At 40.3% G+C, this 26,635-nt stretch overlaps 1 protein-coding gene and 1 pseudogene across 12 annotated transcripts in view; one reads left to right on the top strand and one right to left on the bottom strand.

Moving 5' to 3' along the window:
• shank3a (SH3 and multiple ankyrin repeat domains 3a) overlaps positions 1-26,635 on the bottom strand; it is a 235,201-nt gene that overhangs the window by 134,232 nt on the left and 74,334 nt on the right. For all 12 annotated transcript variants that reach the window (XM_088996754.1, XM_088996749.1, XM_088996750.1 and 9 more), the window contains 2 exons: positions 7,942-8,145; positions 3,952-4,023 (listed from right to left, as the gene is read on the bottom strand). In XM_088996754.1, coding sequence (XP_088852880.1) covers positions 3,952-4,023; positions 7,942-8,145 — 276 coding nt within the window. The remainder of the gene's footprint in view (positions 1-3,951; positions 4,024-7,941; positions 8,146-26,635) is intronic.
• Positions 17,982-24,063, top strand: LOC148898004 (uncharacterized; annotated as a pseudogene).

The raw sequence follows: 26,635 nt of genomic DNA, 5'->3' as shown, positions 1-26,635 counted from the left end.
ACTATTTGTGTTCAAATATCTGTTACACAAAGCAGTTAATGCTATTCTTCAGATTTTCTATGGAATTTCCCATGATGTGTTTGTCAGTAAGTGAGAGAACTTTAAGGCAAGCGATATGCTGGCAACCAATTCAGGGTGTCCTGTATAGTGGCCGAAGACGGCTGGGATCAACTCCAGCACCCCCCGCAATCCTAATGAGGATGAAGTGGTCTGTAGAATGGATGGATGAATGTACTTTAAGGTAAAGTTATGTGGTATTTTGAACTCATTCACTGCCATCCCAGAATTTATTCGGGAATAGAAAATATGACGTGGAACGCCATTTTCGGGAATCGGTTTTACGTGAGGGTGGTGCCGATATAGCGCTAGTGAGACCTCTGGCAATGTTTTTTTTTCTTTCACGGGGTGGCATTAATTGCCTTTTGTACAGCCATCCCCACTTGCACCTCATGTTACTCCAGACCCATAAAACCGAGGAATGAACTCTTTGTTTCTGATGAAAGAAGAGAGTCTAATGTTTCTAACGCTGTATTGAATGTTTATGTAGTCCTAAAACTCAATATCAGAATCAGAATCAGAATCAGAATCAGAATCATCTTTATTGCCAAGTATGTAGAACACACAAGGAATTTGTTTCCGGTAGAACACGCTGCACTAGTATCGTTGTCAAAAAAAACTGCTAAGTGGCACTATACAGTTCCATTTTGGCTACTGTTATTCTGTGGGTCCTGGAATTTGAGTGACAATGACAAAAACCCTGGCACTGGAGTGGACACATTTTTGCACACGTCTGGCAGTGAATGAGTTAAAGGGGAAGTTAACAACAACAAAAACAAATTACAATGGTGTGTGAAAGAGGACATGAAGGAAGCTGGTGTGCTAGAAGAGGATGAACAAAAAATGGGGGGACACTGATTTGCTGTGGCGACCCCTGAATTGGTGACCCCTGAATTGGAAAAGAACATTTTCAAGGCAGATTCATGATTCTAAACACAGAATTTTTATACATGTTATGTTTGTTTTTCAATGTTTTACAAAAGCTACCAATTTTAACCGTCTCATGGGGTGGCCATTTTGTAACTTGCTGCCAACTAAAAATGACGTCACAGTTGTTCAGTGCTCTGGTGATACACTTACAGCGGTTGTGTGTGTGTTGCGAGTGATTTCATGTTCATTTGTGAATTGAGTACACCCAGTAAGTATCATATTGCACCCAGTAAGTATCATATTGCATATTGCATATTTCTCATCCAGAATACAGTACAGTATAGAGGATTCTCTGTGTTGTATTGCAAGCAGTGTGGGAATTTCCATTCAATTCACACAATGAGACGCTTACAACATTCAAACGAGTGGGAGGAACAGCGTGAGTGAAATATGAGGATATTCAATTAGAGTCTTGCCTTTTTATGCACTTCCGAGAAATCGCCTCAGCTTGTGTATTTGTTTACGCTGTGATTCAGTTAATTATTGCAAGCAGAGGAAATAATATGAACACAGTGCGTGGTTGGGTCGGGCAAAGGCGGTGTCATGACCATGTTGCCAAATAGTGCGTTACTAAAGGGCTCTCCACATGATACTGTATGTGCCACCCACTTACATCACGCTGAGGGCTTTCTATGCAAGCTTAGCATAGAAACAGAACACGCATTTGTGCTGTACGGATATTACATTGCTACCTAAGCAAGACATCAGGATGGATGAAGAAGTTATGGGTGTGGGGTTAGGGGTTGGGGGGTCCAATTAATTAGGACCTCACTTTGAACTTTGTCCTGCGGCGAATTAACTCGACGATGGCAAAGTAGGCTAAATGCTTGGACAGTGAATGCCCACACGCCGGTTGCTTTCTCGGTCTCACTGGATGGACGCTCACACCAAGCCTGCGGCAGTCTCCAATCGATGATGATACTGTGTATCATTGCTCGATACAAATAAAACTCTTCATTGCACACACCAAAAGTTCGCTGTGAAACAGCAAACTTTTGTCTTGCTATGGAACCACTTCACATTTTATCTTTATACAGCGAATGCGGTTTTTGTAGAATAATCTTCACTATTCATTGATATTACAATATCCCGTTGTGTGGGAAGTCAAACTTGTGGAGACTTTGCAACACATCACGTATCATTGCCGAAACTCTGTCTGGTATGTCCACAAGTGGGCAATTTAAGATTTTTTTTTCACAGATTGATTCTATTCATCTGACATGCGTTATTAATGAATTGAAATTGGTTTAAATAACTTAGGAAATAAATTAAGAACTCTCTTGTACATTAGAACTATCTAACATGAGTCATATTCCTCCGCGAATTAATCATTCCATGGAACCCTTGCATTAAAATGTCACCTTAACACTGAAGGTCCGAATGTTTTTATGCATCTATCTATCTATCTATCTATCTATCTATCTATCTATCTATCTATCTATCTATCTATCTATCTATCTATCTATCTATCTATCTATCTATCTATCTATCTATCTATCTATCTATCTATCTATCTATCTATCTATCTATCTATCTATCTATCTATCTATCTATCTATCACAGCGAGGCGTCGTAATCATGCCACTGGTGAGGTGACAGCGACTCGTTGAAATGTCCCAGTATCGGTGATGAGGGGATGAACACGCACACCTCGTTCGTGTTTCTCAATTATCTCCTTCTTCTCTTCGACTGTAATTTTGTTTTGTGTCTTCTCCCTTGTATCCCTCCCCTCGATTGCTGTGCTGTCGTGCTGGAGAAAATTGTTGTACGCGTTTGTTACGAAACAATTATTTTGTATCGTCATTTTGCGCAATGCTGCTCCGGAAAATAAACATCCTACTTGCTCGATATTGTCACGTTCGGATTGACAGCTGGGGGCTATATATATATATATATATATATATATATATATATATATATATATATATATATATGCAGGATGTGCAGGATGATTTATGAAGATACAACACAAACACTGTCTGACAAAGAAAGCAGGGAGGCGTGGCCCCGCCCCCAGCTGTCAATCCGAACGTGACAATATCGAGCAAGTAGGATGTTTATTTTCCGGAGCAGCATTGCGCAAAATGACGATACAAAATAATTGTTTCGTAACAAACGCGTACAACAATTTTCTCCAGCACGACAGCACAGCAATCGAGGGGAGGGATACAAGGGAGAAGACACAAAACAAAATTACAGTCGAAGAGAAGAAGGAGATAATTGAGAAACACGAACGAGGTGTGCGTGTTCATCCCCTCATCACCGATACTGGGACATTTCAACGAGTCGCTGTCACCTCACCAGTGGCATGATTACGACGCCTCGCTGTGTCTTGTGCTGGCAAGTCCAAGAGTTTGCTTTGCCCGAGGTGATTGTTAGCCGCGATCACGTAAGTTTGTTGCTTTCCGGGATCGCGAGTGTGCCATTTTATTTTGCCTAGCTTGACAGGCTTGTAATAAAATCTCTGCCAGCACCGACGGGACTCGAAGTGGATGCAGATGACATCGAGGAGCTTTTGCTGACCATAATGAGGTCCTCAACACAGAGGATTTGATTTGCCTTCAAGAGGACAAGCAGAAGCAGGCCATCCAGGAGTTGATGTGCAGGCTTTTATTGAACAGTTCCATCCAGAAAAGGCTATGAGAATCATCAACATGATGAATGATAATGTGATGTCTCAGTTTCGTAAGATCTTACAAGTCAGAAAGCAAAAAGTGTCAATTAAAAGCCATCAACGACCATCACAAATGTAAATAAAGTGACTTTATTATACAGTGCAGTGTATTTCTTTCATTACAATACAATAGCACATTTATTATACATAGAATAAGGTATGTGGTTGCTAGCTTTTAGCTTTCTGTCCCTGCCGTTTGCAGCATTTCACACAATGTGAACACAACACAAGCAGGGCGCAACATGGCCAAAGCAGAAAAAGGAAAAGCGTTCATAGCAGTGGGTTCTTACCTTTGTGTGGAGCTTAGACAGCTGTTTCTCATCCAGGTAGGACTGAGTGTGCACACGTCTTTTGTAGCGGAACTGAAACACACAGAGGTGACACAACACAAGACTCAACAACAATCACTGGAAGTGTCAACATTTGTATTTTCATATTTGTTTGATTCAATTATTATTCACAGAGAGCATTAATAATGACACGTTCAGGCTTGATTTACGCCGCATAGTTCTTGCAAGACATATCTAATTTTGTTAGTTTGTTTGTTTTGTTAGTAAGTTTGTTAACAGTGCCACTCTCAAGTGGCACTGTTGGGAAATGTGTCATTGGAGAAGAAAGAGAAATGAATAATGTTGATGAACTGTAAGCCTCTTTCAAATGTGGCAACTTGTGCCTCTGAAGCCGCGTACAGATTGTTAGCTCCGCCCAGTGACTCCCTCAAGCTTTTTCAAAAATGTTTCGGAATGGATAAATATGGGCGAGGAAAAAATATATTTTTTTGTTTTAATATGATCTCTGTTGGAGTGATAAACATTGGCAATGCTTTCGTGTGCTTTAAAATATGTACAATAATAATTTCAAGTTTTCTGTCAACCAAGATTTGCGTCTTACCATGTTTCTATTGGCTGAGTGGGATGTCCGTAAGTGGCTGTGGTTTAAAAAAAAGCATGCGTTTCTGACAAAATTCACAGAATGGGATGCTGGAGGGCCGATAGAAGCATTCTTAAATGGTATACGTAAGTCAAAGTCAAAGTCAGCTTTATTGTCAAATATGCTAACATGCATGACATACAGCACAGATGAAATTACTGTCCTTTTGGACCCAGCATGTAAGGCACTTATAATGACTTTAACAAACATAATAAACATGAAAACGCCAATTTGCCAGGAGAGGGGACCTGCGAGAATTATCAGGCTGCAAAAGTACAGTCCTGTATTTCCTACGCCTTATTCATTTTAGCCGCCATTATGTCTGTTGCTCATGTTTTTAGGAATGAAACCTTGTTAAGGCAAGGTGCATAATTTGTACATTTTCATGTTGGGGTGTAGTACTCACATTTGTAACCACCCGTTTTGGAGATTAAGTTGTTCCAAGGGGACAGTAAATTGAAACATACTGTACAAGCCAAACACTGTGTTATTTCTTCAGCGTGAACTCATGAAAACAGAGAATAAAATATTTATGTGAGATACTTTAGGCATTAAATGCACATGCATGCGTAACGCAATTCTAACCCCTTTCACACCAGGCAACACAAGCAATAGTTTTCCTTAAAAAAAATAATACATTGAACTCATGGCATCTTGTCAGTCAGCCCACCGCCTCAGGGGAAGTAAGTGCAGGTCAATCAATGATACGTGCAGCACGACTGCACTGTAACACGTACTACACTGTAAAAAAACACAACAGGCTCAACAGCTGCTGAGCCTGAATGGATGCCATTTTTAACACACAAAAGTGAAAGGAAAACTGAAGTGCAGATCAAAAATCCATGTGACAGTATTGGATGACTTTATCATATCATCCCACTTCGTTTTCCACATGAGTGATCCATCCAGTCAGCTGTCAATCATGGAGTTTGACTCTGTATCACTATAATAGATTTCCTCATTCAGCGGGGGCCAAGGAATCTGTGTGTCTGTCTGTCCGTCCGTCTGCCCGCTCGCCCACCCGCCCGCACGCCATGCCCGCACGCCATGCCCCGCCCGCCCGCCCGCCAGCCAGCCAGCCAGCCATCTAGCGCTATCTCTAGCTCTTTCGCTCTCTCCCTCTCTCTGCCTCCCTGCCGACCGACCTACCTACCTACCTACCTACCTACCTACCTACCTACCTACCTACCTACCTACCTACCTACCTACCTAACCACCCAGCCCACACACACACGCACGCACACGCACACACACACACACACACACACACACACACACACACACACACACACACACACACACACACACACACACACACACACACGCACACGCACACGCACACACACACGCACACACACACACGCACACACACACACACGCACACACACACGCACACACACACACACATCCAAATTTACAATGCAAGCCCGAACAACTATCAGTGATAATGATAGTGATAATATTGTTGACGCCATAGCCCAAAAGATAAGGGAGTGACACTCATCTTGATTTCAACACTTCTTGTAAAAAAAGTGCCGGGGAGCAAGACAGGCAATCTTGAAGAGTGTGTGACGTTTTTACACCGCAGTTGTAACACGTCATTTTATTCGCGATGTTTCCAGTCATTATGGACAATCCCTGGGATTCAGTCCAAGACGCCACAGTTGCTTGCTATTCTTTAGACATACGCATTTCAATTTACCACTGATGGGCACAAAACAATGTTCACTCATGTTTGAATGCTAGGATTTTATAGTTAAAAAAAAAGATTTATTAAATATGTTTTCATCCATTAATGTGAACTATAACTCTTTACTCAGTTAAAAGATAACGTATATTTCAGAAACAACAGACACAATGTGGGTGAACAATGGTGCACACCCTTTTTAATGAGGATCTCGCTATTTAGAATAACCTGTAACAATAAAACTTATCTTAAATGCAGGTCAGCACATCCTGTACTTTCCTACCATTTAAATGGTGTCCACTAAGCCCCAAATGAAGTTGAGATTTTCTAGTAGGCTTGTATTTTTAACTGAGCTATATCATTGACATGATCACAATCACGATGGGGAAAAAATGTTATTTGGGCTCTTTTTCTAGCTCATAAAAACATGGCATTGGAACAATTGGGTAGAATTTCCACATCAGTTACATATACTTTACATAAGCATTTATTTTGTTGATTATATTTTTATTTTACCCCCTAACATTTGGAAACATATCTATCTTCTCCTTCTTATGTCAAAATAACTGTGTTTTTTCATCCCAATTGATGTAAAAAAGTCACAGTGAGAGGTGGTCTCAGTGTCTGTATTTTGAGTTACTGACTGATACACACACACAAACACACGCACACACACACACACACACACACACACGCACACACACATACACACACACACATTTTTTCCACTCCACACCTTTTAAAAATATTTCAGCACGTCGGCAAAATACCATAAAATGACAATTGACAGCAGACACCCAAAGTAGTGACAGTTTGCACAATGCTGGACAAGTTTAGCTTTGCAACGGCAGACAATGTTCAGATATCATGTTTCGGATTGCTGAGTAAAATGTGTCAATTACAAAAACGGATTTCACATTGGAAAGCGTTCAAATTGAAAGAATACTATACAATAGTGTACATTACTCACTTTTTTTAAAAATTCAATTCTTGCATAAATGTTTTAGGATCAGCCAAAATGAGAATGGTGACTATTAGACCAATGTCTAATTAAAGCAAGTCCGTTAAGTGACACACTTTGTGCTGAGTTTTTAAAACAAAGTTACGACCCTGTGTGAAAATGTGCACGAAACGTACAAAAGATATGTAAAAACATGATAGCAGGAAAAAAATGGATTTTTTACTTTACATCTTTTAATTAAATGGTAAAGAACAGTATAAGCGTTTACAAACACACAACTGAAAATGTCTGTTTTATTTACTTTTCCCTCAAAGAGTAGGCTAAAGCATGTATTAAATCAAACACTATTTAAAAGCAAACATTGTTTCAAGAGATTTGTTTACATTAGTATATACATTAATTTTCCCAATGTGTATGTACAAGAACATGGCATTGCCCCATTATTAACAATGATGAACAAAAGTTATTATTTTATTCTTTTGCCTTTTTTCTACCTTTCTCATTTTTTTTCAATTTTATTTATTTTTCTATTTCAATAAATCAATTTATTCTTGTGTTAATTAGCCCATATTTTGGCTTTCTGACTGCACACAATCCAGTGTTAGGTCTCACCGCGTACATTTCCCAAGATGTCCCTTTTTTGTTGTTTATTCACGCAGTCTGCTTGTAAAGTGTCATCCATAAACATGATCCATGGCCTACCTCCAGATAAGGTACGGGAGCGATGGATGGGAAAGGATATTCCCTCAGCTGTCTCTCCTCATCCAGAAACTTGCCAGCTTTGCCATTGTATGCTGGCTGGAATAGGCCATAGTTGAGTACATCCTTCAGGCTCTGGTTGAGTGTGCACAGGATCCGTTGCTTGGAGCGCCAGATGGGAGCATCCACGTTGAATTTCATGCATTTCTGCGAGAACCACAGGACAGTCTCAGTCGCGCTTGTCTGCCCCCGAGATGACACATGATGAACTTTAAAGGAAATAGACTGACGCATGCAGGTGGCACATTCTTCACGAGAAATGGCAGCGATGATCCGTAAATAGCAGCTCAAACCAAATTACCAGATACCGTATTTCCTGGTGTATAAGGGGCACCAGCGTATAAGGCACACCCCCAATGAATGATGTATTTTCAAACTTTTTCCATATATAAGACACAGGACTATATGGCGCACCTTCAATGAATGAAAATAGTTGTCCAAATATAGTATAGAAATCTGTAAAATATTTCCAAATACAGTGATACCTTGTCTTACGAACTTAATTGGTTCCCAGAAAGTGTGTGTAAGGCGAAAAGTGTGTATTCCAAACATTAATTTCCCATAGGAAGCCATTAAAATGAGAATAATCCGTTCCCAGGTTACCCTAAAACATAATTTTCAACTAAATAAAACTACACACAATATACCTTATTTTATGTATAATAAATGTGCTATGGTATTGTCATCAAAGAAATAAACTGTACTATATAATAAAGTCGATTTATTTACCTATGTGATGGTCGTTGATGGCTTGATGGAATGGATAGCTTTTTGCATAAAGTGACTAGAGGAGCTCTGTGTTGTGCATCTTAGAAGTTGTGATATTGCAACAGCAACAGATGCAGGCAGACACACTAGAAAGTTAAGTGGTTCCCTTACTTGTATGTTCACTTCAAATTGTACAGATGGCTGGCGCGGGTTATTTGTGGAGCCTGATTGATGGGATATTTTAGCCGTGCAGTCTACACTCTGCCTTTGATCTATCAATAAAGTTGAAACGAGTCCAAATTTCACTGTATTTTCTATATATTTTCTCACCATTTCACTTTTGTTTTTTGTTTATTTTTTTCACTTGTTTTTTTGTTTGTTTCAAGCTCTGTCGTCTCCCTTTCGTGAGTGTGTATGTTTCTGTTTCTGTAACTCCACCCCCCCCCCCCTCTCACTGCTGCGTGTGTCCCCTCCCTCCTCTACCACGGATCTTGACCAATCACGTGTGGCTTTAACCGAGGACTGGGGGCGGGGAATAGTGGGGAAAAAAAGCCGGCTGCCATTTTAGGAGCTCCAAGATCCGGCTCGTTCGCTCAAATTTAGTTGAAAGTCATAGAATATTGCTGAGAGGAAAATCTCTTGGAAGGAGCCCCAGAAAATGAACAGGCGAGCATAAAATGGACTTTTTCAGAGCAAAATGGCAGACTTCCTGTTTGTTTGGGGGCATTGGTCCGACAGACAAGACGACCTGTTAATTTTTCTACATGAAACTAGCTTGAGAGGGCTGTGTTTTTCCAGACATTACAGACCCAAAGCTAGCATTTTAGCTTTTATGGCGAATCTTTGCTCCATTGATCCACCCACACGGATTGACAATAAAACAAAAACACAGAATTTAGTTACATCTGCCAAACTAAGTACATTCTCCACAAATATTCAGAAGGGATCACCTGAGTGAATTTACAAATCATCCAATAGTGGTTTCCCCAGGCTGATAAGCAGACTAAGAGTCAAGAGCAAACCCGTTTTTGATTTTGTGTTTCTACGGTGTTCAATTACATCGTCTTTTCCACTTGGATGGACTGGATGTTTGATGAGCAGTGCTGACTCACTCCCTTGCTTTCCTCCTCCTGTCACTGCGTTGTTTATATCCTCAGCCTGCCGCACACAGCGCCCCGTGTATTAATCAATGTTCTGGCGTGTCAGGTTAGTAGTGTACACGCCGGTGGAGAGTCAGCCGACTTGTTGTGACATTTCCCTCTTCTTTGATCCTTTCTGCCAGCTCTTCGATGTATTATTTGTTCTCACTTTTCATTGTTTTATTTTTATATCTAATACCTGCTGGTCTAATCAATTGGGGATGTCAGTAAAAGATGATTGGATAGGAGCTGAAAAACTGTCAATGAAGGAATGGCAGAAACTTCTCAAATTGAGGAATTCCCATTCACTGTGATGTTAGAGATCATCTAATGTGCACGGGAAACTTTGCAGTCAATGACAAATACAGTAAAGTCTCGTTATATCGATATTCAAGGGAGTCCAAAAAATATCGATATAACCGGGACTATCGATATATCCGACCCTGTTTGCATGTAATTTTCTCCGTGCGTGCATAGAAATAGTATCGATATAACCGGGACTATCGATATATCCGATATCGATATAACGAGACTTTACTGTATGTATATATATATATATATATATATATATATATATATATATATATATATATATATATATATATATATATATATATATATATATATATATATATATATACAGTGAGACCTCAACTTACAAACACCTTAACTTACAAACTTTTTGTCTTACAAACGTCAGATTTATGAACATTAAACCTTATAATAAGCACTATTTTCATAATACACACCCACCACGGCTGGAGCAGTGATCTTCGGCGGAAGCACACGACCGAACAGCACCAGAGGTTACGTTACCAACAGTCCTTATGGAAGGTGACTCTCCTTCCAAAAGCCATCAACGACCATAAATAAAACTTTATTTTACAGCACAGTTTATTTCTTTAATTACAGTCCTCATGTAATGCGCCTCTCTTTCCAAACAGCAATTCCCTTTGACCTTCGACCTCCAACGCCATTCCATCAAGCCATAAATGACCATCACAAATGTAAATAAACTGACTTTATGATACAATTCAGTGTATTTCTCTCATTTAGTTGAAAAGTATATTTTATGGAAACCCGGGAACGGATTATTCCCATTTTAATGGTTTCCTATGGCATTTTTTTTTTAGATACACACTTTTTCGCCTTACACACTCTGTCTGGGAACCAATTAAGTTCGTATGTAGTTCGTAGTTTCCCGTGCACATGTTGAGAAATACCAAGGGCTCCGAGAGGAGCTGGAGAGAGCCTGGAAGGTAAAGGTGAGAGTCGTGCCTGTGGTGGTCGGAGCACTCGGGGCAGTGACCCCCAAACTCGACGAGTGGTTGCAACAGATCCCGGGAACAACATCGGACATCTCGGTCCAGAAAAGCGCAGTGCTGGGAACAGCACGGATATTGCGCAGAACCCTCAAGCTTCCTGGCCTCTGGTAGAGGACCCGAGCTGAAATGGGGGACTGACTGTGGGTGAGATGAGGATTTATATATATATATATATATATATATATATATATATATATATATAAAAAATCCTCGTCTCACCCACCATGGGTGGTGTCTGTCCCCATTTCAGCTCGGGTATATATATATATATATATATATATATATATATATATATATATATATATATATATATATATATACATATACACATATATACATATATACACATATATATACATATATATATACATATATACATACATACACACACACACATCTATATACACACATACACATATATATACACACACATACATATAGATACACAGACAGACAGACAGACAGACAGACAGCAATAGAGATAGATAGATAGATAGATAGATAGATAGATAGATAGATAGATAGATAGATAGATAGATAGATAGAGACAGTGGTGGGCCGTCAGGGCCAGCAAGGCCTTCTCTGCTGGCCTAACATAATCAGACATCATTATCATAATTATAATAAAAGTCAATTTCATTAAAAACGTCTTTTTTCTAAATATATATATAATTATTCTACATACTGTTTTCTTGATGTTATATTATATCCATTTGGTTATGCTCCTTTCAGTGTTGTAGTTTTACGTCAGTTTTTAATCCAATCAGAATTCAGCTAGTTTGTGTCGCCAGGCTGTATGAAATCTGACCGACGCCTTCAGAATCAACTGTGAGGGCGTCTGTGCGCTGTACAGGAACGGGCACATGTAGTTGATATACAGTTTGTGTAAGCTCTCAGTCGTACAGGAGTGGTCCATCGTCCTTCGTCAGCGAACTCGCTGACGAAGTCTCCTGGATAGGAGGCGAAACGTCCGAAACCTTCACTTTTGTACAGATGACGGCTGAAGAAACCTTCTCATCGGTTGATATACAGTTGCGATAGCCAATCAGATCACGAGTTGGCACAGTAAGGCCAGCTAGAGGGCCTCGCGTTGAACATGACGTACGCGTCCTGTGATTGGATACTCACTTTACCTCAGCCCGGAAACCCGGAAACTTTAGCAGAAAAAACAAGTATATCTACTCGCTTTTTTAACCCACAATGGCTGAAGGAGAGGACAACTCGCTGTCGCATGTAGGTAAGCCTATTCTCAAGAACAAATGAAAAAGATTTGTTTACTTTTATTTTCAACAAATAGTTCGTTTTGTGAACGTCTTGTTGTCTTTCTTATATTAAACTGTCATTTTGTAATTTAGCGTAAAATCTTGTTAAAGATTGCATATTCTTGGTGGACTTCATAAAACTTTGTGGACAAATGATTTTAAATTTCCTTTTATTTTTAAGTGTTTGCAGTATCACATATAGTGACAAGTTCTAATTGCTGATGCAGATTTATTGATGTGTAATTGCTCCGGAAAATAGCCTGTGTTGTAGACGATTAAGGTGACGCCACGCCCAGTACTGCGTGCGTGTGCTTTTGTAAATGATATCTCCAGCCGTTGTGTCATAAATTATGGTATTACGAGGGATATTTGTTCAAGTCGGACTAAGCAGGACTTCACTGAAGGCCTAGGTGTGAAATGCACGGATCGCCACTGGATATAGATATATATAGATATGTATATTTTTTATTTTTTTTACTACAGAAAATGACAATCATTGTTCATCTATCATTCTATTGCAATGCCATGCGTGACAATTACATGCTCTTCTAAAAGATGGTCCAGTTAAGCTGAGTACCTTGTTTCTACCCATACAGCAGAATAATTGCATGGCTTTTCACTAAGTCAATTTGTTCGGAAACAAGACCACCATGATTTTTGTGCAGTCAACAAACACCTATGTCCTTGTTTACCTCTTCATCAACTTTTTGGAGGAAACTGTCCTGTTGTATGCTCAAGTCTCAACCATGTCTCATAGAATAAAACATCTCTTTTTATATGAAAGTAAAGCAAATGTCATTTTGCAACATTGTGCAATGTGTTATGGGATGTGTCACTTTTTCAGTTTGTCTCTACTTCCGAATGTATCTTGTGGGATACCTTAGCGGAAGTGCATATAACCTTTCCATGTATGTAAACAATAGCTGCCAGTCTGCCACTGAAATAAATAAACAAAAACACCTGTTGTGTCTGCATTACATTGCAAAAATTGGCCAAAAAGTTAAGGGTTTTTCCAGTTTCCTTCTAAAAAAATTAATTACATCCAGCAGAGCCACTGGTGAATGAGGTTAAAGCAATGAGACAAAGAAAATAGTTGCACAATGAAGCTTTCAGGGTCTGCCCAGAGACGGAGTAGCCACTACTTAAAGGACAACCGATGCCTCCGGACAAGTTGTGTCCATATTTTGTAAAATCGCTTCAAATGACTTCTGCTGAGCGTATTTTACAAAGATTCCACCGCATATAGCTATATTTTACGTTTTAAGAATATTCCGGAAGTCTTGTTTTTGAGTTGGCGACGAGTCCTCACGTCACGTCACGGAAGGAACGCCCCTGACCGAGAAAGGACGCATTGTAGCAGTCTTTTCATGGCGTCAATGCATTTTGCGGTGCTTTGTTTGGTCTGAAAACTTCGTGTTGATGGTAAAATTAGAAGGAAAACACATAAATAACGCGATGGTGAATCGTTGTGTGTTGCTTCAAGACTTATATTTGATATTCGCTAACAAAACTTCGCAGGAGACAATTTCCACGGAGCTTTGTCGCCATCTCCTGCCTTTTTTGGGTACTGTGAGTACTAAAGACTTTGTCACTACATTTCTCTCTATATAAATTATTTAATCGATTGCAAACATGTATGCGTTCCTCTTCAGAACTATTTGAATCATATTCATAACTGGATGAGTAACAAGAAAGCGAGCTTTTCCGAATCTGAAGCTATTGTTTTGATTCTCGAGCAAGGCACGACGTCTTGGTGTGACACCACGAACAAGGGGGCACCTTCTGAAACTGGCCACTTCGGGTTTCAATTTTTGCAGTTTCAGCACACTTTGTCATTTTTTAGTGGTATTTTGCATTTGACTAAAAATATCGTTTTGGGTATTTTAGATGCGATAAAACGTTTTTCTGATGTCATTTAGGACACAAAAAAGTGATGTCGGTTGTCCTTTAAGGGAGAGATGGGGTGTGTGAAAGACATTTTACCCATGCACAAATCTCTTTCAAAGGCTGAGGTGGGTCTTTAAGTAATTCAGCAAAACGTTAATAGCTGCCAACAAAGGAGCTGTGCTACAACACACAAAACCCTGACTCAGAAACAGATTGTCTCCAAATCATTTAGCACCAAGCTTTCCACAGGATAGAATATGTTTGATATATAGAATTGCCGCTTGACCATTAGAATAGCTATTAGGTTAATGACCAGATAATTCTGACTAACGTCTAGCGATTGCTATTTAATGATTTTAATCACTATGTGTGCTCCAATTACCACTGAGTCGTCGATCCCCAATGCAAAGACCAATAAAGGAGTCCAATTTCATCTCATCTTCGCTAGCCTGCTAGTTTACATCAACTTGACAGCACAATGTACATTTCTGCCCAAAAAACTATTAATCTTACGATTTTAAAACAAAAGTTCAAAAGGTATTTATTTTTTAAATATAATTTCTCACAATTGATCAATATACAAGACCTTGGTTACACGTAAAACGCTAGACTGGTGCTTGAGTAAATTCAGACTCATATGGTTATTTCGAACTTGTTCAATGGTTTCTTGAAATGTCACATGCCATTTCTTTCCAGAACATCTTTCTTTGAAAATTAGCCGCAACCAAAATTATGTCCAAAATCTGTATTAAATCACTGTGTACAGTTTCACCATTTTTCCATTGGAACTATTTTTTTTTTTTGCAATGGTTACATCAATTCGAAGAATTCCAACTTGCTTTGAAACAATTTTCCTCTTGCAATATATTTTCAACATATATTAGTCACACATTTAAACGACTGCACTAAATCATGATTCAAACCTCGGTCAAATAAGATACAATTGAAGTGTCTGTTTACGTGTGGAAAGTTCTATCTTCTGCCACCAAGAAGCAAGTGTGGTCTCTTGACAAAAAGACTTACAGGTGATAACTCACCTGATATTTGAACGGCACTACAAAATGGGACACTTTACATGTTAGGCCAGGGGTGTCAAACTCATTTCGCATCGCGGGCCACATGCGGCCTAGGGAGATGTCAAGTGGGCCGGACCATTAAAATTATACCATACTCTGCTAAAAATAGCAAAAATATCATGTCTTTCCTTTGTTTTGGTGTAAAGAAGCACAAGAACATTAGGAAAATATTGACATTTAATGAACTATCCTTTTACAAAACATTTCATGAAACACCTCATCTTTCCTTAGACAAATGTGCAATTTACTTTTATCATTCACAAATATGCATTGCAATTGATCCCAATGATTATACAAAGGCACAAAACTTTAATTTGTACTGAAAAATATAGTAATGCACTTTAAGATTAAATGAGACTTTTAAAGAAAGGGATTATTTAAACCACTTACACATACGCATATAAAATCTAAATGTAATCCCTGCGTACACCTTACAAACTAAGGGGAGTGATTCTAAATTTGTAATGAAGAAAGTGTTCACGTGTCCTGTAAATCTGTAAACTTCATACATGAAACATACATACACATACAATACATACTGAAAATATATGGAGTTGTATGAACAGTAGAATTCCATCACATAACTTTTGTTTTGAAGCTGCTGACTAACATTAAAGTGTGGTATGGCAGGCTGTGGGTAATGTTGCTGAGAAGTTTGTCAAACTGACGATGGTTCAGACCTCTGGAAATTTACAGTGCGAACAACCACCTCCATGACGTGGTCCATTTTCAGCGACTTGCAACACAATGCCTCCTGGTGCAAAATACAGTGAAATGTCCAGAAACGATCTCCTCCGTTAAGGGCTTGTACTTTGTCTTTGAACTTTGTCACGACACCTGCTTTCTTTCTGACCATGGATGACGCCCCGTCTGTAGCCAGGCTGACAGCGCGGGACCAGTCCACTCCAACTCTGTCCAATACAGCAACGACAGAGCCGAAAATGTCCTCGGCTGTTGTGGTGTCCATCATTAGCACCAACTCAAGAAACTCTTCAGTAACAGTCAATGTCTCATCAACTCCTCGAATAAATAAGGTCCGTTGGGCCACAGTCTGTGATGTCAGTGCTCTCGTCAATTGCCACGGAAAATGCAATAAATCCTCTCTGCTATAGTATTCCTCGTCAGGCTAATATTGGCAAAAGCTTGTCGCTTCTCGGAACATACAAGTTCAGCCGCCTTCATCATGCATCGTTTAACAAACTCACCGTCGAAATAGGGCCTCGATGCTAATGCTATTTCACTAGCAATTAGGTAGCTGGCTTTTACCGCTGCTTCACTGACTTCTCGGCTCCGGATGAAAGTTGACTGCTGTTTCCTCAGACCCGCCAGCAATTCGTTAATCTCTTCTCTTCTCTTCACAGTTGTCCTTGCAACCCGTCATATTTTTTCGCTGTGATGAGTCCCGTAGTGGCGTCGAATATTATATTCCTTCAATACCGAAACTTGTTGCAAACACACCAAGCACAAAGGTTTTCCGTGCATATACAGTAAAGTCTCGTTATATCGATATCGGTTATATCGATAGTCCCGGTTATATCGATACTATTTCTATGTACGCATGGAGAAAATTACATGCAAACAGGGTCAGATATATCGATAGTCCCGGTTATATCGATATTTTTTCGGACTCCCTTGAATATCGATATAACGAGACTTTACTGTATTTAAAAAAATAGGACGTGGTCCATTTTTCTTTGAAAATTCTACACTCCTTATCTACTTTTCTCCGTTTGGATAACGACATTTTGGCTAATGAGGGTGTAGCGGAGAGGTAGAGACCAAGATATTAACAACGTCGTAACAAGCAGCAGATGGCGCATTGACACCGTCGGCTGATTTCAGTCTGTCTCAGTGATGCGGCGTGTCTTCTACTCTGATGGAAAGAGTGCGCCCCTTAGCGGATAATCCAGGAATTGCAGTGAATCAAAAATATTAATTCCATGTCTTTTATGCATTTTTCCACTTTCAAATTATCCTGCGGGCATGATCGAACCTCTTCGGGGGCCGGTTCCGGCCCGCGGGCCGTATGTTTGACACCCCTGTGTTAGGCAGTTATGAACACAGCATTCCTATTTGCCCAGTTTATGTGCTTCCAAAAAGCAACAAACCGTGGCCTTGGAGGCATAGCATTAGACACATACTAATAAACAGAACATGCACGCTCCGAGTCATCATCTTCCAAGCTGTACAGTCGGTTCAATGGGATTGCTTAAGTGGGACACACGCGTGCGTCACAGGCCTGTACTTGAGCACAAAGTAGTAAAAGGTTGAACCGAATCAAAAATAATGCACAATGAAATGTAATTATGTCACGTCGTATGTTGAATTCACATCACGCAATGCAATGCAAAACGTAAATAATTAGCAGGTATTAGAACACATTGTTGCGTGCCGCAAAGGGTAGACTCGAGTACATTGTCGCACGAAGTAAAGAAAGAAGATGAGAGCGTGAAAATGATAGAGGGTAATGACCATCAGCCATGACTCTATTTTTGCCACAAGACATACAGTATGCGTCCTGCTGGGAGCTTCTGAAGGGGACATCCAAGGTCGCAACTTTTGCTGTTGCGATTTTTAACTAGGGCTATGAAATTCCTCATGGACGCGCAGTCTGCATTTCTTTTCGGGCTGCAGTCCGGAGGTAAGACAGAGTGTCTGCTTGTTTGCATCAAAGCACAGCATCCGAACTTAGTGGGAAAGTTTAGCACAACAAGGCGATTGAGAATATGTGCATCTTTTAAAATACTTATTGTTTTTGTTGCTCTAACTGTTGGCCTCACATATTTGTCAACTAATTCATTGCAATGGACGTTTATATTCAGCAACTGGAATCAAATTACATACTACGACTGCCACATACAGTACATTCAGTGTTATTTTCACCTGATCGGGATTAACAGATCCTCATAAATGGTGTTGTTGAAATGATTTGAGTGAATTTCAGGTTTTAACACTAAATATTATGATATTAATGTAGCCACATGGGGACACAAGCCATTGTGCCGGTCCCAGGACCGGATACATACAGAAGGTTGTGTCAGGAAGGGCATCCGACATAAAAAAATGGCAAAACACTTATGTGAATCAAACCTATTTGATGTGTGATAGAAGGGTTTCAGCTAGGATGAAATGAAATGTGTATAAAATGGTGGTGATGTTTGGATTGGAGACAATGCCACTGAAGAAAGGACAAGAAGCAGAGCTGGAGATAGCAGAGATGAAGATGTTGAGGTTTTCTTTGGGTGTGACCAGGTGGAAAGGATCAGGAATGAATATAACAGAGGGACAACTCATATTAGAGGCTTTGGAGAGAAAGTCAGACAAGCCAGACTGAGATGGTTTGGGATATGTACAGAGCAGAGAAAGTGACTATATCGGAAGAAGGATGCTGAGCCTTAAACTGCCAGGCAGGAGATCGAAAGGAAGATCTAAGCGGAGGTTTATGGATGTTGTGAGAGAGGATATGAAGGTAGCTGGTGTGAGAGAAGAGGATGCACAAAACCAGGTTAGATGGAGGGCACTGATTCGCTGCGGCGACCCCTTAAGGGAAAAGCCGAAAGAAAAATAGAGACTAAATTTTATAACACCACTTCATGAATTCATCAACGTTCAATTTTAGCCACTCAGAGGGTTAACGTTGCTCAAGGTATGTTTCCAAGTTGTTTGATCTATAAAATGATTTCAATTATTTTGCCATCAAAATGCTTTTCTCAGACAATTTATTCATTATTTCGGTGTTTCAAACGTCCCAAAAAAAATCACTGTTTCACTTGACATTGTCATGATCTGGTTGGCGACCAACGGGGGGCGCTGTCGGCCCCGCCTGCACCTGCACAGGTGCTGGTCGTCCCGATCAGATTGGCGACCAGCGGGTAGTGACGTCAGCCCTGCCTGCAGCCTCGCAGGTGTTGGTCGTTTAATCATTGACATTTAAAAGAACACCCGGCACGACCATCCGGTGCCGATTCATTGTTTGTTTGCTGCTTGTTTGCTGCATGCATTGTGTACGTGTTTGTTTAACCTTGGCGGACTTTTACACTTGGTTTTCTTTTGCTACTTTGTATTTTTTCCATTCAGATCATTTTGATGTTTTACATTTTGTTACTGCTGACCCTTATTTTAATACAATTAGTCAAACAACCTCCTGCTCCCTCCTGCCTGCTTTTTGGGATCCGAACCCGCCATCACCACCTCGCAAAACCGTGACAGACATGTTTGTTTCCATAGATAACTTGTTTTATCCCCATTTTGGATACAACCAGGTGTTTTTAGTGAAACCAATCCATGTTCAACACCTGATTCATTACTAATGAGAAAAGAGTGATGGTGGTGGGGTTCCTATGTTGGGTACAGATCTTGGTGGTTTTCGAAAGTTGACTAAGTAGAATTTGGAACAGTATCACAAATTTGTGTAAGCTCTCAGTCGTACAGGAGTGGTCCAACGTTTCTTCAGCCGTCATCTGTACTTCTTTCAAAGAAATACAGATGACGGCTGAAGAAACCTTTTCATCGAAGTACCACAAATTGTCCTGCAAAGAGCGACATTTTCATCGGCCTTCCTGATGTTCTCATCTTTTGAACATATCTCACCAAGCGCAAACTTTTCTGTTACGGGCACAACATTATGGGCACACATCTGGCTACAGACAAATTAATACAGCACAACATGCCTTCCATTTGTGAACATTACCATTATCTGCACAATCATCTTGCAGAAGAATGATAATGCAACCAGACCCCCTTCTGGGACTCAGACACTGCAGTTGAGCCTTCATCGGAGCCGTGGTAACGCACCCCTGATAGGTGGTGGAAACTGCATTGATTCAATTAACTTGGATTAATGGCAAAGCATCAGGAATCAGACAACTGGTAAAACACTACTTGAACATATACTTCACAAAGAATATGCTGAGGGTGGACTTTCGCGAACCTCTGAGCCATCACGGACAGGGAAGGTGACAGTTTAAGTTGTTGAGATTGGTGACTAGCATTATAATGAAGCAATGCCAGGAAGAGAAAATTACATGTAAAGCAGAGGTCTCAAACTCGCGGCCAGCGAGCCAACTGCGGCCCCCGAAAGAATATTTTACGGACCGCCTTGATATGAAAGATTCATGTTAGTGCGGCCCGCATGATTGATATGAATGAAACGTGTGTGTAGCAAGTAGGCAAGAGAAGCCATGTTTAGGACAGTTCATGTTCAATATTTTCTTTATGTTAAGAAAGTCAAAGGTTAAAGAACTGTGAATACAGACATTTGAAACTTTATTAAAATAATTACTTTTCCTGTGTTTTTTTTCAGTCATCTGTATCTGTTTTATAATAATTATAATTATTTTATTTATAACTGGTTAATTTATTTTTTATCAATTTTTCTATTTATTGATTTAATTCTTTTTTTGTGTTAAAAATACAGATTTTGAGAACATGAAATGTTTTATCTGTGCTTTTCTTGTGGAAATCCTGATGCGGCCCAGCCTCACCCTGACTCTGCCTCCAGTGGCCCCCGGGTAAATTGAGTTTGAGACCCCTGATGTAAAGCAAAAATGTGACTAAACCTATGAAAAAATGTACCTGCATACCTATCAAGGTTAAAACAACAACAACAACAAATCTGTCTGAACACTGATAGGTAAAGTGCATAGGCCCTAATTTTATTCCCAACAGAAGTTTAGCATAAAGCACAGTCTCATTGTGCACTCCTAGATTTTTTTTCTTTTGGTATTTTAGTGCAGTTGGAAGGGGGCCAATGAAAGCGACACTTGGAGATATGCTGCAGTGCTTGCAGAAGATTGAAGTGTGCAAAGTACTTTTAAAAGAAGTGCAAGTCTACATACTTGGGTGCATGATGTAAAGTTGGCCATGGTGATCACAAATCAGTGCCAAGAGATGCACGTTTCAAGACCCCCTTCCACCCCGATTGTTTGTGTGCATCTGATTATCATTTCACACCGGGTGAAATTTGAATTAGAGGTGTTCAGACAGTTCAGGCCGTGAACGTTTATTTGTTAAGTGGTCATTTTGCTAAAAAAGTGTGAAAAATACAGCTCTTTAATATTGGTGGGCGAGCCAGGGCACCGGCTGTGTCAGCACTCACATTGGCGCTAATCCAACTGTTTCGAGTTGTCCTCATCCCAAAACTTGAAGGCTCAGGTCACATTGTCATGGTCACATCGGCATGTAAATGTGATAAATATCAGGAGAGACAAGTGTGTCGCAATGGGCAATGCGCATCAACTGGCTGCATACTTTGGAAGCAAGTGTTGAAAATAATTAAGCAGCAGCTTAGTTCCAAGTCCAGACGGTTTATCAGTAGATCTGACATGGGCAAACCTGATGTGACTGCAGATGAGCAATCTTCTCACATCTTTTTTCCAAAGTAAGAAGGTTACAAGTCTACCTTACATTGAATTTTAGGTACATACAGAAATAGTCAGCATGGCTTTTAATTTATATTTATTAATAAAATCAATACTTCAGAGTCAGCAAGTGCTCTCACGAGTCTTAATTTTTAGTTTTTTTGTTTGTTTTCTTTTGTCACTTTGTGTTGTTGTGCATTGTTAGAACTAGTTGATACACATGCTAAAAACATCCTATGTTATTTCATTTCTACTTATTCTTATCAATCAGTAATGAATACTGAAGGGAAACATTGGCAAGTGTAGTTTTCCCTGCTCTTATGGGGCCTGATTTACAAAATCAAAAATAATGAGCAATAAACTTACTATTCGCCCTCGCGTGTTGATGGTATGTGTTCTAACAGTATGTGTGTTTCAAATGATAAAATTGCAATCTTTTAGCAAGGTCCTGAATGACAAAGTAACAAATTACACATGCTTTACTAACATATGTAAAAATGGTCAAGCACACGTAACTTAAAAGGATACCTTTGATGGTTGCCAACATGGATAGACACCTCAATCGTCAAATGAAGTGTGATGCGATGGAATTGGAAATGTCAGTGGAAGTGGCAAATAAACATATTACATCAGAGCTCGTTCATAAATAAATGTGGATCACACCATTAGACCGCTGCATACCAGCGCATTTTCTTCACACCACTGGGAAAGATAATTGAAAAAAAAATAAAGCTAATTGAAATTCGACATTTCTGTCATCACCACAGCAAACACATATTATTAATGGAACCTACTGGAGCAGGAAACTGCTGCTTAAGCAGCCAAGTTTAGAAACACGTCAAGCTGTCCTATGTTTGCCTTGGATCCCTTTTGTCAGGAAATGTTGCTTTGTAATATGCTCGTGTACTAAACCCCAAGTGGAGGAGTCTAACTTTCTTGAGGCCTTGTTCACGAGGCAGGTCGGAAAGGAACGGAAGACTTTGTTTCGGTCAGTCGTGGTCAAGAAGCAAATGAGCCAAAAGGCAAACCTCTCAATTTACTAGTCCATCCACATTCCAACCCTCACCAATGGTTACGAGCTATTGGCCGTGAACAAAATAACGAGTTCCTGTATACAAACAGCTGAAATGACTCCTTCTTCTGGCTGGCTCCAACTTTGCCTAGATCATTCAAGATCTCGACTGTTGCACTGCTGATTTGACGATATGTCACACAATTTGTGATTTTCTGCCATTTCAATAATGTTGGCCATTTTGGGGGTCTTCTTAAAGGTGTTGATTTTGGATGTAAGAGAATATCAACCAGAGGGACCTATGCAAGGATCCTGTATGTGGATTTCAGCTCCGCGTTCAACACCAACTCCCGGAATCTCCAAACTTATCCAGCTCGGTGTGTCCCCAACAATCTGCCAAAGGATCGTCAGTTTCCTGATAGGACGGATACAACAGGTGCGACTGGGAAGAACAACATCATCAACATGCACCATGAGCACTGGAGTCCCGCAGGGAAACATCCTTTCTCCTCTGCTCTTCTCCCGCTACACGAACTATTGCACCTCAACACAACGAGCGGTCAAACTCATAAAGTTCGCAGACGACAGAACCGTCATCGTCTGCGTACCAATAAGGAGTGGACCAGCAGGAACTCTGGTGCAGCAAACACCAAATAGAGCTGAACACACTCAAGATGATAGAGATGATCATGGACTTCAGGAAATATTATTCAAAGCAGCTGCCCCTCACACTATCCAACTGCCTGGTGTCAACCGTTGAGACCTTCAAGTTCCTGGGAATCACAGTCTCCCAGGACATGAAGTGGGAGGTCAACACCAACTCTATCCTGAAAAAGGCCCAACAGAGAATGTACTTCCTGAGGCTGCTAAAGAAGCATGGCCTGCCACAGGAGGTGCTGCAACATTTCTACATGGCTGTCATCGAATCCATCCTGTGTTCTTCCATCACCGTTTGGTTCGGGGCCGCCACAAAAATGGACAAAATCCGACTTCAACGGACAGTTAGGACGGCGGAAAAAATCATTGGCACCGCCCTACCCACTCTCGAGGACTTGCACACTGCAAGAATCCAAACTAGGGCGCGGAAAATCCTACTGGACCCTCCGCACCCTGCCCACCACCTTTTCCAGCTACTCCCCTCAGGCAGGCGCTACCGATCCATGCGCACCAAATCCAGCAGACATTTAAACAGCTTCTTCCCCCAAGCCATTAACTCTTTGAACTCTTTCAACAGTAGCCAAAATGGAACTGTATAGTGCCACTTAGCAGTTTTTTTGACAACGATACTAGTGCAGCGTGTTCTACCGGAAACAAATTCCTTGTGTGTCCTACATACTTGGCAATAAAGATGATCCTGATTCTGATTCTGATTCTGATTCTGATATATCCCTAATGTCCGGACATGGTGGCGCCGGACACAGCTATGATAGGTCCCTACTCTCAGGTTGGGGGGCAGAGGACCCCTCCCTGTGGCCCCACTGATTGTTCCTACATTCCTGACTAACGACTGGCCTATTACCCCCACTCCCCCCGGTATCACCTCATCAGCATAACGACCCTCATCTTCATTGCGAAAGTTGCCTGACCTGTTTTGCCTAAGCAGGCTATTGTATGAACGATCCAAATTGAACCTCACCCCACCAGACCGGTTTAATGAAGGATTTTGTTGTTTTATAAGAATCGCTTCTTTTACCCCCCTTTCAAACCATCTATGTTCTTTCGCTAAGATTTTAACCTCATTGTCGTCAAATGAGTGGTTGCTAGCTTTTAGGTGCAAATGTACTGCCGATTGAGGTCCACTTATATTATCCCTGCGATGTTGATAAAGTCTTTTTTTGAGAATTTGTTGAGTCTCCCCAATGTACTGCTCTTTACAATTTTCATTCTTACAATGTATGGAATAAACTACATTACTTTGTTTTTCATTTGGTAGCCTATCTTTTGGATGCACTAATTTTTGCCTTAACGTGTTTATCGGTTTGAAATAAGTAGGAATTTTATGTTGCCAAAGGACTCTTTGTAATTTTTCAGAAACTCCTGCAATGTACGGTACTGCTACTCCTCTCCTTTTTGTATCTTGAGAATTATTGGTTTCATTCGCTATTCTTTCTTTCTGACATTTGTTGAATGACCACTGAGGGTACCCACAGTTAGTGAGTGCTCTCCTGATATGTTTTGACTCCTTTTCTCTACCTTCAGTGCTAGTTGGTATTAGTTTAGCCCTATGCTGGAGGGTTCTGATAACTCCTAGTTTATGTTGTAAAGGGTGGTTAGAGTCAAAAAGTAAGTATTGGTCAGTGTGCGTAGCCTTCCTAAAGACTTCTGTTTTTAGTGCTCTGTCCTCTTTTATAATTACTTTACAATCCAAGAAGGCGAGTTGGTTCTCTTGAATGTCCTCACGAGTAAATTTAATGTTGAAGTCTACAGAGTTGAGGTGATCTGTGAAGGATTGCATTTCTTGTTTCTTCATTATGACAAAAGTATCGTCCACATATCTAAACCAGTGTCTAGGTTTTGTCCCTGGGAAGGATGTGAGGGCCTGTTTCTCCATCTCTTCCATGTAAAGATTAGCCACTATGGGTGAAACTGGTGAGCCCATAGCACAACCATGAATTTGTTTATAAAATTTTTCCCGAAATTGAAAATACGTAGTATATCATGTTTGTAGCAAGTTGGCTTGAGGCAAACATGTCATTTAAAAGAACATGACTTTTCTCTTTCTACTTCATCACTCTTTGGGGGGGAAGAGGAGCAAAAACAGATGCTCGGGGAGAGGAAGGATGCGGGACGAGTGAGATAAGGACACTTGGTAAGGGATGTTACGCTGCAGTCAACTCCTCCCGAGAGGGGAGGGGCATGCAACGCTCTTACATTGAGAATGAAGCTCGAAAGTAACATGCAGCCACAGATTAAAAAAAATGTTCATCAACAATAAACCATTTCATCACCTAAAATGGATATTTGATGCCAAAATACTGAGTTGCGTATGATCAGACTGCGATGGAGCCTATTGCAGATATTCAGCATGATAAGCATAGTTACAAACACAGTTTTGGTGTCTTAGAAATGTTGCTTATTGTCAAACGAAACATATTTTCCTAAATTATTTCTCTGTATATTAACATTTAAAATGGCACGCAGGTGTCATAAAGAATATTCTCTTAAATTCATTGGTTGAAATAGATGAAGAAAAAAGGATTATGGTGCATCTATTTCCCTCTCTGGTCAAAATCACATTCTTTATGGAAGGCAGTTATATCTCATGCAAATTTAGAGTTTGGATTTTGTTAGCCTGACAAAGTGCTATTTTATAATTTTGCTTGAGTTGAATCCAAAACATTTTGTGCAACTCCCTAAATATAGGATTCAATTATGAACTCTTCCAGTGCAGAATCAATCAGATATGGAGTCAGTGTTTTAATTTGCCAAGGGCGGCACAAAATCTCAACAATGCTGCCAAGTGTTAAAAAAACAAAATTAATAAATACATGAAGAAACATGAATTTTGAGTTCCCAGGAGGGTAATCTATCGTCCGAAGCCTGCACTTGAGTCCGTGTGAGACCTTGGCTTGGTCCAAATGTTTTAAAGAATTTGGAAAGAAGAGTTGGGAATTCACCTCGGCAGTGAATGGATGGGTATTAGTTGAGCTAACGTCACTTCACACTAGAACAAAGTGGATAAAGGATGAAAGTGAGCATGCTAAGGAGGCAAAACGAGATGCAAACGGAGAGTATAGATGCATCAGTGACGTGCGGTGAGGTTCATGGCTGGTGAGGCACTGACGTCATCAATGACGTCACCGCTCATCTCTACTTAGTATTTGAACGGTAAATTCAGCGATTTTGAAACAAATCCTAAAACGGTGAAG

Source organism: Hippocampus bargibanti, linkage group LG05, assembly GCF_051943395.1.
Source record: "Hippocampus bargibanti isolate YZ-2025 linkage group LG05, ASM5194339v1, whole genome shotgun sequence".
Lineage (NCBI taxonomy): Eukaryota > Metazoa > Chordata > Actinopteri > Syngnathiformes > Syngnathidae > Hippocampus > Hippocampus bargibanti.
The sequence above is the reverse complement of the archived record's forward strand: the minus strand, read 5'-3'. Positions and strand labels throughout refer to the sequence as shown.